The sequence below is a fragment of the Lepidochelys olivacea genome (genome assembly GCF_965140295.1).
Source record: "Lepidochelys olivacea isolate rLepOli2 genome assembly, chromosome: 12".
Classification (NCBI taxonomy): Eukaryota; Metazoa; Chordata; order Testudines; family Cheloniidae; genus Lepidochelys; species Lepidochelys olivacea.
The window spans coordinates 9,275,887-9,288,881 of record NC_140422.1 but is presented as its reverse complement, the minus strand read 5'-3'; the positions used below and the strand labels follow the sequence as shown (position 1 = coordinate 9,288,881).

The following is a 12,995-nucleotide window of genomic DNA, read 5'->3' as shown; positions in this document are numbered from 1 at the left end:
CAAAGATGTAGGAATCATTCGGGGAAATACTGTAGCCTGTGTTATGCACAAGGTCAGTCTAGATGAAAATGGTCCCTGATGGTCTTAAAATCTATGAAAATGTAGAGTTACTTTAATGTAGATTTTGTATGTAAATGTAATTTTTATGTCACAATATTAATCAAAGGTGGGAACTTATTTTAAGGTGGAAATATCCCTAAACAATAACTTCTACTGAGAAGAATGTAGGCTAAGTGGAATTCTAAGACTTCTGATACCATTCTGATATATTACATCACAATTCATTTGGAGAACCTGTATCTCTTGCACACAGGAGCATGTAACTAAAGGCAAGCTTCTTACATCCTTATCCATTCTTTGGTAACTTAGCAAATTTCTACTTTGTGCAACTTGTTTTTCTATGATTTTCTTGATAAGACTGTTACTAGAGTACAAAATCTTCAGAATACATCAACTCTTATCTTAACGTGTGCTGGTTGCAGAGTGGGATATTATTACTGTGTTGTCCAGTCCTCTTTGGCCAGGATTTTCTAGCATTTTAATTTTAGCTTTCAAATCCTAGCATGGTCTTGCTTTCTCTTATCTCTGAACTCCTCTCTCTCCAGACATTCTTGTCTAGTGTGCTCTATCAATATATAACCTAAGGCTGTTTTACAATTATAGATACATTGCTCAAGGATTTTTATTTTTTTTTTGTTACTTTGGATCACTTTCCCTGGTGTATTTATGGATGTGTGTTCAAGTTTGCATTAAATATTGACCTCTTTTCATGGGCTTTAGACTGATTTGTGTTTTAATATATTGTAGTTATTTGGAGGTGGGTGAGGATTTTAAATAATGTTTAGTTCCAGGCTTTTCACCCTCTCCATGTCAAATCCATCCTAAAGACCCACTTTTTCTGTGAGGTCCACAAACAGCAAAAGTCAAATAACTCTCAGCTCCTCCTTCCTTTAAGTCCCCCTCTCTGTCCTGTTTTAGGATCCTGAGGCCATCTGTACGCCTGTTTTGTACAGCACCAACGTACCTTCAGCACTTCAGTAACATTTGGAGGTGCTTACATTATGATAGGCGTTTATAAAAATGTCTCTTGCAGTTGCTGCTGTGCTAAGCTATTGCTTTATTCCTCTCACATTTCCCCCTAAACATACTCCTGCAACCAGGTAGACAGCTCTTTAAATAACCCACTAACACTGAATTTGAAGTGATGTGAACTACTGTAGAAAAATTGCTACCCACCCCTGTGTTCCTAGCCACATGCTTCAGAAGCTTTGGGACAGGAATCAGGAAAGCAGTATGGCACCACTTAGAATGTAGACACTTAAGTTTCAGTAGGGAAAAAATAGTTTGTGACTTAAGAAATCAAGTAAAAGTGAAATGAGACATTCTCCTCTTGGAAAACATAAACTGGCTGGAAAAAAATCACAGCTGCTTTTAAGTAAGCTTGCATCAAAATAGCTTTTTGTGTGTGCTGCTTGAAAGAAAACTGTACGTGACTTTCATTGGTTAAAATAACAATGTGTGCTCAGTTTTATTTTGCTTCCTTCCCACTAATGCTGCTTGAAATTGCTCTGGTGGGAAGGTGATTCTGCTTGACCTTTGTCCAGCGGGATATTATTGAGGCAAACAACCACCTAGTAAGTTTAAAAACTAGACATTCTGTATAAGAACAGCCTCTGCAGTTTATACTTGCTGGGATAAAAAGGTTATTTATCTGAATGCTTCAGAGCATAAACTAATCACCAATTGGGGTCAGGAAGAAATTATCCCTTCCATCTTGAGTATAGCATTACATAAGTAGGGGCATCATGGATATTTTTCATCTTCCTATGAAATATACAGCCCTGGGCAGAGTTGGAGAAAGGATACCACATGATCAAGTCTGATGCTCCAAGAGGTAGAGTGCTGGTTAATAAGGTCCATCTTTCAAACATGGACACTTTCATTTTCAATGATTCATTTACACAAAGTCCTTTTCCACTGAGACTTTCAATCTTGCCAATGAAAATATCAAAACCTGAATAAGTCTGCTACCTGCTGCTGAGCGTTCCAGATATCCCGAGTTCACCTCCTCTTCTGCAGATCTTTATGGAATGGAAAATAGAACTGTTACAGTTCAGCACGCGTCAGCAAAAAACGGTTAAAGTCCAAATTAATTTTGGGCCAAATCTAGAAGCCCTTAGTTGTTACTCCCGTTAGTCCCAACACTCCCATTGAAACGAGTGAACGTTTTGGGTAAGGACAGAATAAAAGCTAAATTAGGAATTCAGCATTTGGCCTGTCAAATGCAGCCATTCTCCGTAGAGCCTGACAAAATATAAATGCTTACCCCAATATTGATTTTATGTTCCTTCTCCTGTCACCATCTTTATAGAATCACCAATAAAATAGATACCTTATGCCAGATTAATTACAGCTCTAAATACACTGGCTTCAACCCATACATACTGCATTAACGCTTGGAAGTCCAGATGTGTAGTTCATGAGCACCAGACTTTTCTTTTTTTTTCCCCAAGCCAGAGCTTGTTCACCTGTGTACATGGCGAGTCAGCTAACTTTGTCCTCCAGCATCATTTCCTGAAAGAGAAGCACCGTGGGTTTTTAATTGATTTGATTAAATAATAAATGATACATTCTCGTATCTCAGCCTAGGCAACATTTCCAGTCCATAAATCTTTGGGCTTTGAAAGGAAGAGCTTTTAAATCGTGTATAAATTGCAGTAATTCCTCCACCTAAGGCACTGTTGTACAACAATGTTACATTATTAGTTGCTGTCTTCTACCATTGGCTCTAGACTGTTCTCAGTGGTGGCAGAGGGCAGAACGAGGAGTAATGGTCTCAAGTTGCAGTGGGGGAGGCTTAGGTTGGATATTAGGAAAAACTTTTTCACTAAGAGGGTGGTGAAACACTGGAATGCGTTACCTAGGGAGGTGGTAGAATCTCCTTCCTTAGAGGTTTTTAAGGTCAGGCTTGACAAAGCCCTGGCTGGGATGATTTAACTGGGAATTGGTCCTGCTTTGAGCAGGGGGTTGGACTAGATGACCTTCTGGGGTCCCTTCCAACCCTGATATTCTATGATTCTATGAACAGGGAACTTCAATAGAATAAATAAAACATTTTTATCCCTTAAAGCTACCCTGTCTCCATCCTTGCTTCACTGTAGACTGTTTTGTACAGGAGCTTTCCCCAGCCCCTCACTATTTGGCTTCCTGCTACAGATAGGAAGAAACCTTCTCACAGTGCTTGGAGAGGGAGAATCTCTCCGTTTCATAGCTAGGCTTGTACCTTTGTTATGTCGGGGAACTATCTTACAACTTTTCTTTCCTTACATGACTACACATGTCTGTCTCTCTTCCCTGCTAGCCTTTTAAATAGGTAGAGCATGATTTTACAATAGTAACCCAAAATATTATAGTAGCACTACATTGAGATGCATTGCTTAGGTCCAATACAAATAGACTATTGGTTGTTCTAGGTGTCAAGCATCTGATACTTCAGTCAATTAACAACGCTGGCAAATGCCCAGCCTCTTCCCTTTCACTTAACCCAGCCCACATCAGTGCAGAGGGCTCACATGTAAGTATACAACTCAAAGATATTCAGCCAAATTTTCATAAATGGCCACTGATTTGGGGTGACTACGTTTCTGGGTCCCCAACTTGCGACCTGGAGCCAGATTCCCAGAAGTGCTGGTCATTTGCAGCTGCCATTGAGCTAACTGGAGTCGAGGATGCCTGAAGAAAAGAGTACTTGTGGCACCTTAGAGACTAACAAATTTATTTGAGCATAAGCTTTCAAGGATGCCTGAGTACTTCTGAAAATTAGGCCCAAAGGGCATCTAGTTAGATGCCCCAAAATCAGTGGCCATGTTTGAAGTCAGTGTTAAGGGGGGATTTTAAACGTTTCCAGGTTCCAACTCCTTCACTTGATCTGTAGATTTACCAACCCATGTTCAGCAAGGCAGATGCCTATGTGTATGGCCAAGCAGATGCACATGGTATGTCCTCAAGGTCTTTTGAAAGGAAAGTTTCAACATTAAGATGACAGGTCTTGTGGGTGCAAACAGTTGGTAACTCAAGTGAAAACTACCCTAAAATGTCCTGCTCTGTTGCATCCATGGCCTGAGCTATAAGATACAGTATGTAACTGGTTGGAGAAGGTGAGTGCTAGTCCTGTATACAGTAAGTAGTACATTGTTAATTACACTCTAGGCCTAGGCACCATCTAAACACTGAATGTCCTGCATTATTTAAACATACAGTAGATAAACGGGTCCCTGAACTGCAGTATGATTTAATTTCAGAAGGAACCCTGCAGGTTTCTTTTTTCCTTAATCCAATTGCAACAGGGAATTAAAAGCCTAATTATTTTCTAAAGGATGGTGCAACCTGCACAGTCCTTCTAATCCCTAGGGAATTGCAGCTTCACATCACTTCTTCCTTGGGACAGCTGCCAATGCCACAGTTTGACTTGTAGGCCCAGATCCACCAAGCTACTCTGTGTGGATGGGCCCTTTGCTCTCACACAGCTCTCCTGATTTCACTGGTGCTCCCTGCAGGGTCAGGAGTCCACCTGTGTTGCAGCATGCAGGACTGGGGCCTTAGATTTTAAACTCCCTAAGCCAGGGACCTAGTATGTGAACTTGTTTGTAGCCTGTCTCATATATTTTGATGCCAGATAAATAATAATAGTGGATGAAATTCGCAAATGCAGATATTTGTACAGTCCTCTTAATGCATATCTGTACATTTGAAAATCTGATCCAGTCATAATTTTGGTATTTTGCCAGATGTATCAATCCAAGCCTCTTTGTTCTACGCATCATTCTGGATAACTTGAAAACATGCTTGTTAGGTTTCTGGTACTTCCTGGTTCTGGCTTGGTTGGGAAAGACTACAAAACTGTCCTTTCTCTTATGGCTATTTCTGCACTTTGATTTCAAGTTCTATATTGTGAAAACAAGAGAATGGTTCTAACTAAACTCTTTTGAACATGAAATAAAAATTGTATTGAAGTCTGTTCTCTGAAGTGGTTTCAAGGGATTATCAAGTATTTGAATCTTCTGACTTCTGTTTCTGTAATACATTGTGATGATGAGTCTTAAGCATATAAAAGAATAAACTGTGAACATTTCCCTCAAATAGAGCTCCTTCTTTCTAATGCTGGTGTAAGGGTTCCCTTTTTATATGGCATTTGCTTTCCAGCTTAGCTCCGCTGCTGCCCATCAGAAGTTCCCCTTTAATTTGGTAGATCTGGCATTTGCACATGCCTCACAGCGCCATAACCATTAAATATTTGGCTGCCTTTGGCAACCTTCTTCTCAGTCTTTGTAATGATTTGGCCCCGCCTTCTTAGATGCATCCTGTTTGAAAGCCTGTGTTCCAAAAACAGCCACGTACCAAGGGAACGCCGTATTGGTGAATGTGTTGATACTTTACAGGACAGATGCTCAGAAATTCCAAGAATTTCCCCACTATATCTTTTAGCAGATCATGACCTTGTATTTCATTTGATTGTGCTTTCCCTCCATTAACCTTTTATTCTTAACACTGATATCTTGCCATTCACAGATGATGGGAAGTTGTCCTTGGAGGAGTTCCAGGCTTTTTTTTCAGACGGGACTCTTAATGAAGAAGAACTTGAACAGCTCTTTCATACCATTGACTCAGACAACACCAGGTAAGCATATAATTCTTTGTCCATTTCTTTTCAACTGACATAGATTTTAGGACTCTTGATGTGCAACTATTAAAGTTTTGCTTCTTAAAAGATCTAAACATGTGCAAGATATACTGTGATGGAATTCTTCTGCCAGCCTTGAGGGGCTTCATTTCTTCAAGGTTTGACCTCCCATGGTGAAGACCATTAGGGCTCCTTGTTCTCCTGGTATAAGTTCAACACACTTCCTGAAGCACAGCCTGTTTATGAAAATCTCTGAAATTATACATTTTGAATAATAGGGACAATCAGCTAACCTTTTGATTTTTTCCCTCGTTTCTAGAAAGTTTTGCTAGGGCTATCTAATCTAGCTATCCTGATCTGTCTGTGAGTTTCTAATGCAGTTGTTGTTAGAATCCTAGAATCATAGGCCTGCAAGGGACCTTGAGAGGTCATCTAGTCTGGTTTCTTGCACTCATGGCAGGACTAAGTATTATCTAGACCATCCCTGACAGGTGTTTGTCTAACCTACTCTTAAAAATCTCCAATAGTGGAGATTTTACATCCTCTCTAGGGAATTTATTCCAGTGCTTAACCACCCTGACAGTTAGGAAGTTTTTCCTAATGTCCAGCCTAAACCTCCTTTTCTGCAATTTAAGCCCATTGTCCTATCCTCAGAGGTTAAGAAAAACAATTTTTCTCCCTCCTCCTTGTAACAACCTTTTATGTTCTTGAAAACTATTATCATGTCCCCTCTGTCTTCTCTGCTCCAGACTAAACAAACTCAGATTTTTCAATCTTCCCTCATAGGTCATGTTTTCTAGAACTTTAATCATTTTTGTTGCTCTTCTCTGGACTTTCTCCAATTTGTCCACATCCTTCCTGAAATGTGGCACCCAGAACTGGACACTATACTCCAGTTGAGGCCTAATCAGCGCAGAGTAGAGCGGAAGAATTACTTCTCATGTCTTGCTTACAACACTCCTGCTAATACATCCCAGAATGATGTTTGCTTTTTTTGTAACAGCGTTACACTCTTGACTCATATTTAGCTTGTGGTCCACTCTGACCCCCCGATCCCTTTCTGCAGTGCTCCTTCTTAGGCAGTCATTTCCCAATTTGTATGTATGTAAGTGATTGCTCCTTCCTAAATGGAGTACTTTGCATTGTCCTTATGGAATTTCATCCTATTTACTTCAGACCATTTCTCCAGTTTGTCCAGATCATTTTGAATTATAATCCTATCCTATCCACCAAAGCACTTGCAGCCCCTCCCAGCCTGGTATTGGCTGCAAACTTTGTAAGTGTACTCTCTGTGCCATTGATGAAGATATTGAACAGAACCAGACCCAGAATTGATCCCTGTGGGACCCCACTCATTATGTTCTTCCAGCATGACTGTGTACCCCTGAGAACTTCTCTCTCAGAATAGTTTTCTAACCAGTTTTGCACCCACCTGAGAGTAGCTCCATCTAGGTTGCATTTCCCTAGTTTGTTTAAGAGAAGGTCATGCGAGATAGTATCAAAAGCTTTACTAAAGTCAAGATATACCACATCTAGCACTTCCACCCTATCCACAAGGCTAGTTACCCTCTCAAAGAAAGCTGTTAGGTTGGTTTGATATGATTTTTTCTTGACAAATCCATGCTGACTGTTACTTATCATCTTATTCTAGATGTTTGCAAATTGAGTCGCTAATTATTTGCTCCATTATCTTTCTGGGTACATAAATTAAGCTGACTGGTCTGTAATTCCCTGGGTTGTCCTTATTTCCCTTTTTATAGAATGGCACTATATTTGCACTTTTCCAGTCTTCTGGAATCTCTCCCATCTTCCATGACTTTTCAAAGATAATCGTGAATGGCTCAGATATCTCCTCGGTCAGCTCCTTGAGTATTCTAGGATGCATTTCATCAGGCCCTGGTGACTTGAAGACATCTAATTTGTCTAAGTAATTTTAACTTGTTCTTTCCCCATTTTAGCCTCTTCTGATCCTACATCATTTTCACTGGCATTCACTATGTTAGATGTTCAATCGCCACCAACCTTCTTGGTAAAAACTGAAAAAAAAAAAGTCATTAAGCACCTCTGCCATTTCCACATTTTCTGTTATAGTTTTTCCATCCTCATTGAGTAATGGGCCTACCCTGTCCTTGGTCGTCTTCTTGCTTCTAATGTATTTGTAGAATGTTTTCTTGTTATCCTTTATGTCTCTAGCTAGTTTGATCTTGTTTTGTGCCTTGGCCTTTTTAATTTTGTCCCTACATATTTGTGTTATTTGCTTACATTCATCCTTTGTAATTTGACCTAGTTTCCACTTTTTGTGGGGCTCTTTTTTTATTTTTAGATCATTGAAGATCTCCTGGTTAAGCCAGGGTGGTCTCTTGCTAGATTTCCTGTCTTTCCTCCGAAGTGGGATAGTTTGCTCTTGTGCCCTTAATAATGTCTGTTTGAAAAAACGGCCAACTTATATTTGTAGTGAATAAGCTCCAGTTCTTGACATGAGCTAACTGCAAACACAACCCAATGGAAATTCTGTGGTTTGAAGGCTTAAAGGATCAGGCTCTTAATATTAAACCATAAAAATATTGGCTTTTCATTAATTAGTAAGGCTGGATAAACTGGTTAAGAAATGGTAAGAATTGACCTGAACCTTTACTGCAGAACTCCCATCAAATCCAAGTTTTGTTTTCTGTAGTTTGAAAAAATGTATCTAAAGGAAGTAAAAATACCAAAATACCTTGAGTGGCTCTCCTAGGATTGTCTTGTAGGGTCGTAATATATCTTGGAAAGAATTACAATAATAATGTGAAGGATAGTGTGGGAGTCAGGGGAATAAAAAGAAGAGGGCATTCTTAATCTGGACTGTAGCAAAAATCAGACTGACACTACTCTGCCATGGTAGCAGAGACACTGACTCTAGTTCCGTCTCAATATAACAGAGAGGCGGAACATGGCAGGGTTTACACGATCAAGGTTGTGGGACTCAGGAATGCTCTGTCGCTGGTCTGAAATAATCCATATTTGCTAAGTTTTATGGTGTTGCACAATGCGTGTTAATTTCATTTGGCCTTTGCAGAAAGGTAAGAGGGCTAAAGTCCAGACTGCTGTATGGAGTTTAGTATCTGGTTATGGGTTGCTGCTTAGTGGAAGTGGTGAGCTTGATTGTATTGCATTTTGCTTTTGTGACTTTAAATAATTGGCAACGTACTTAGAGACTCTGTATGGGCACTTCCTACTCCTAAACTAAAAAGAATTGAAAATGGGCAACTGTTCTAAATGTTTTGCAGTAGTGCACATAGAAAACATGCCATATAATACTGTGCTATGCAAGTTACAGCATGTTGTGTGCTTGACTGATGTCTGAATTCTTGCACAGCCCCCAGCTGCAACACGTATTGCAGCTAGCTTTGGGTTCTAATGAGTTGTCATGTCTTTTTACCCACAGTTAAACTAGTGGGCATTGCATTAGAAAGAGGTCAATTTTAAACATTTTCTGTTTTGCTCCTAGCTGAGGATGTGAAACAAGCAGCCCGGGATATTTTTTATAACTATTTTTTCAACTTTTAAAGAACAGTTTCATCTAAACACTTGAATATCCAGGTGTTCTAATTAGATGTGTCAGATTCCTGCATTGTTAGTGGTGATTTGCTTAGACTCCTAGTGCCAGCAATATCTCAGTTTAATACAAAAAAATCTATAAAATGTTCAGCAAAAAAAAAACCTCCCCACCCCATATATATATACACACATAAAATATTTAAAAACCTATTTATCTAGTCTTTGAAATCCTTAAGGACAAGATGCTTTCAGAGTGCCATCCTGGTTTAACATCTGGTGTTCTTGGCTGAAGCAAAAACTTTGGATTTTGGTCATAGTTCCAAGTTAAATCTTAGCATAAATTTATGAATTTTTAACATCAAGATAAATCTACCAAAACTGAGAGAGAGAACATTTTGTAAGTGGCAGAAACTTTGTCCCCAATCCCTAGCTCGCTAGTGCCAGCCTTCCCTCAAGCAAAAGCAATTTATGTAATCTGCTCTAGAATTGTGTGGATCGTTTTCAAGCTTTTTAAAATGCTTTTAAATTTTTGGAATAAAAATTGAAGTAAATTTCAAAATAAACAGACATTTTGAATGGAAAACTCAAAACTTTTCATTCTGAATATGTTGAAACAAAAGGTTTTCAGGTTTTTTTTATCTTTTGGTTTTGATTGAAACAATTAATTGATTTTTTGCCAAGAAGCTGCTTAAAGTTTTGGTCAGCCTGAATCTGCATTTTTTGCTGAAATGGTTTCAGCTGAAAATTTTCTCCCAGCTGTAGCGTGCATTTTGCCACAAAGGTGAAAAGACTGTTGGGCTACCAAGGGAAAGGAATTTGTGTCAGCTGCCCTGCGCTGAGAATGCCTTCCCACCAGCTCCTAGATGTCTAAATCTATAGCTTGTTAGCACAAATGCTCCAGCTAATCTCAACTGCCGTGGAGAGAATAAGGAGGGGAAAGTTAATCTCTCTAACCTGAGTTAGCCTCCATTCCTGGTGGATCATAGGCACCCTGCACTAGCTGTTCCTCTAGCAATATCCTGTTTGGTACCAGATCTAACTTCCAAGTGGGTCACCTCATGTAGATCATATAATAATCCAAATTAGGAATCACAGAAGCATGTATGACAATGGCAAGGTCCAGAGTTGAGGGAAATGGTCACCTGACTAGGAAAAGTGCTTTTACACTTTTCATGTCCTCTGAGATCAGTTAGGAAACCTAGAGTGCTGTAAAACTGCAGCACTTGAGTAAAGGGCATTGAAATCACTCAGCAATGGGGACAGGAGTCACCCCCTCTCTGCCATTGTGATCTTTTCTCTTGATGTCTGTCTTGTTTTGATTACACCTTAGTTTTATTCAAATCCCAGCCTTCAGCAAGGCACTAGAAAAAACAAGGAAATTGTGTCATCCAGATCTCATGAAAATAAGACATCGACTGTTGTCTGCATGTTGATGACATCAAAGCCCCATACATTCCCATTGGACTGGAAGAATTAAGACGAGAATCCTGTGGAATCTCACATGAGATCTCTTTGGGCAGCTGTATTATCACAAAAGCAAAAAAACCACCCTGGAGATGAGGGAGGAACAAAAACCACTCAGATAATATTCTCTAACCCCGCTAGGATCTGTAAGCAGATCAACAGTGGCCTAGGCTGCTGACAGACCTGAAAGAATTATTATGCATGTCTGATCTTCACACACCAATGAGAGTGGGACCCAGACTGACAGAAAAGGACTGAGGAAACCCTGATGACTCCTGCGGGCGCTCCTGCTTTTTCTGTTCCTTCCATGAGGAATTTTGGTAACTCATGCTTTTTAAATCTTGCAAAATAAAAAATTCTCTGGCCTACTGTTCAGGGATAACACTGTTCAGTATAGCATTTAATCATCTAACATTTGTAGTTGGGGACAATGCTAAATATGATTTATAATATTCCCTTTCTTGTTATCACCATTCCAACAAGTATTACTCCCTGCTTCTTACATTCTGTCTGGAGTCTGGTATGTTCTGAAATTATTGGTTTTGAATTAGTTTATTGTCAGACATAATATTGTCAGATTTTTCTTATAAGGAAATTGCTCTATACAGTAAAAGACAAAGGCTGAAATATCAGATGGGTACTGTGCATTTTCTTTCAAATAAGAATACAGGGCATATTAACTTTATCTTTCTAAAGGCAATTCGAATTAAAATTAATTGCTGGTTGAAAAGATAAGTTAATTTATTTTCAAAGCTATTTTGGTATTTCATTTTAACGGTGTGCTTTTCTCGTACTCCTTCATCACGTTTGCTTAGTGTGCAGTTCTAAAGATTTTGTGACTTAAATTACTTTGTAGCTAGAGTAGTGCTAGATTAAGAAAATTATGTTCTTGCTGAATATTAATAATTGCTGTTACCAGCCAAATTATAAAACGTTGATTCCATTTCCAGAGTTCTTATAGGCACAGGGGAACTGACTTAGTTGAATAGGAACATCTAGTTTGGTTTCTTGACTTCCTTGGGACAATAAAGGCTCATTTGGAAGATGACGATTAACCTGAGAAAAATGAAGAGGAAGGTCACAATGCAGGGGGAAAATGAATACTTAATGACCCAAGAGCAAGTCTGTGCTACTGCCTATGGGTACCCAGCTAGAACATGCTACAGCTTGGCAAGTTATTTTTTAAAGGATAAGAATCCCCCCAGCAAAATGTGTTCTTGTCATCAGGGGGGAGGCTTTAGGTGTTTGACAAAAATGAGATATCCAAAAAGTTTTGAAACATTAATGAGGCTTGTTCTCAACACTACTTTGCCTAGAAAGTGTCATTTAAGAGGTTAATGGTGTGGCACTGTAGGCGTGTGCTACAAGAACTGTTTTGTATAATGTGATTATGGAAAATCAGCAGCAGTATCTTTGTGGGTTTTCAGTCCCTTTAATACTTTGCTCTCTTTATATACTATTTTTCTTTCAGAGCAGATTAGAGTTCCAGGACAAGCGAGATCTCTTTAAAAGAGCAATTCCCTATTCATATCTTCAATGGGCTAGCAGATGAACAAAGTTGTGTGTCTATAAGCAACTTCCCCCTGCTTCTTCAGGGGATTCCTCATCCTTTTTAATAATCTCTGCTCTGTTCTTGGCCTTTCTTTTGGATCTGAAACCAACCTTATTCATCTTTCACTCTAATACTGTTGCTTGTTGCTAAGGCACTCAGATACATGGTATAAATGAACTGTGACAAAGAGCAGAAGGAACATGTCCATCTTGCCCTCTGTATTCCTCCAGTGGTTAAGACTAGCAGAGGAAGCATGCTTCGCTTTACCGAAACAACTTTGCATGTAAGGCAAATACTGCAAAATCCCAAACTGACTTCACAGAAAAGAAGAATGAAATCATGTTTCTCTTATTAATTACTTCCATAATGTCTTAGAGATATTCCAAACGGAGAAGATGCCATTCCTGTCCCCACTACCTTTTGTGAAACATGGAAGAAGATGGGAAGGAAAGAGATCCACCAATACCTTCTCCATCCAAAGATTCATATGCGAGACATGATCACTGCTCCTGGAGGAGAGAATTAAGTCTAGATATCCCTGCCACTATCTTCTGGTGGAAAGGCCTTCCTGACCCCGAATTTAACCATTCAGTTAGGCTTGAACATGTGAGTGTAAATCACCACATTTAAGCATCTACCCACTTTATACCCCTAATGCAAATTGTCTATTTTTCTCCCTTAACATTTACTGATGGTGAAAAGCTCTTTATGTATAACAAGGCCAGAAACAGCACATCCACCTGAAGGGAGAGGAGAGCCAAA

At 39.3% G+C, this 12,995-nt stretch overlaps 1 protein-coding gene across 4 annotated transcripts in view; it reads left to right on the top strand.

The window, feature by feature from the left end:
• NECAB2 (N-terminal EF-hand calcium binding protein 2) overlaps positions 1-12,995 on the top strand; it is a 368,846-nt gene that overhangs the window by 145,672 nt on the left and 210,179 nt on the right. For all 4 annotated transcript variants that reach the window (XM_084644586.1, XM_084644587.1, XM_084644588.1 and 1 more), the window contains one exon: positions 5,569-5,677. In XM_084644586.1, the coding sequence (XP_084500712.1) occupies positions 5,569-5,677 (109 nt within the window). The remainder of the gene's footprint in view (positions 1-5,568; positions 5,678-12,995) is intronic.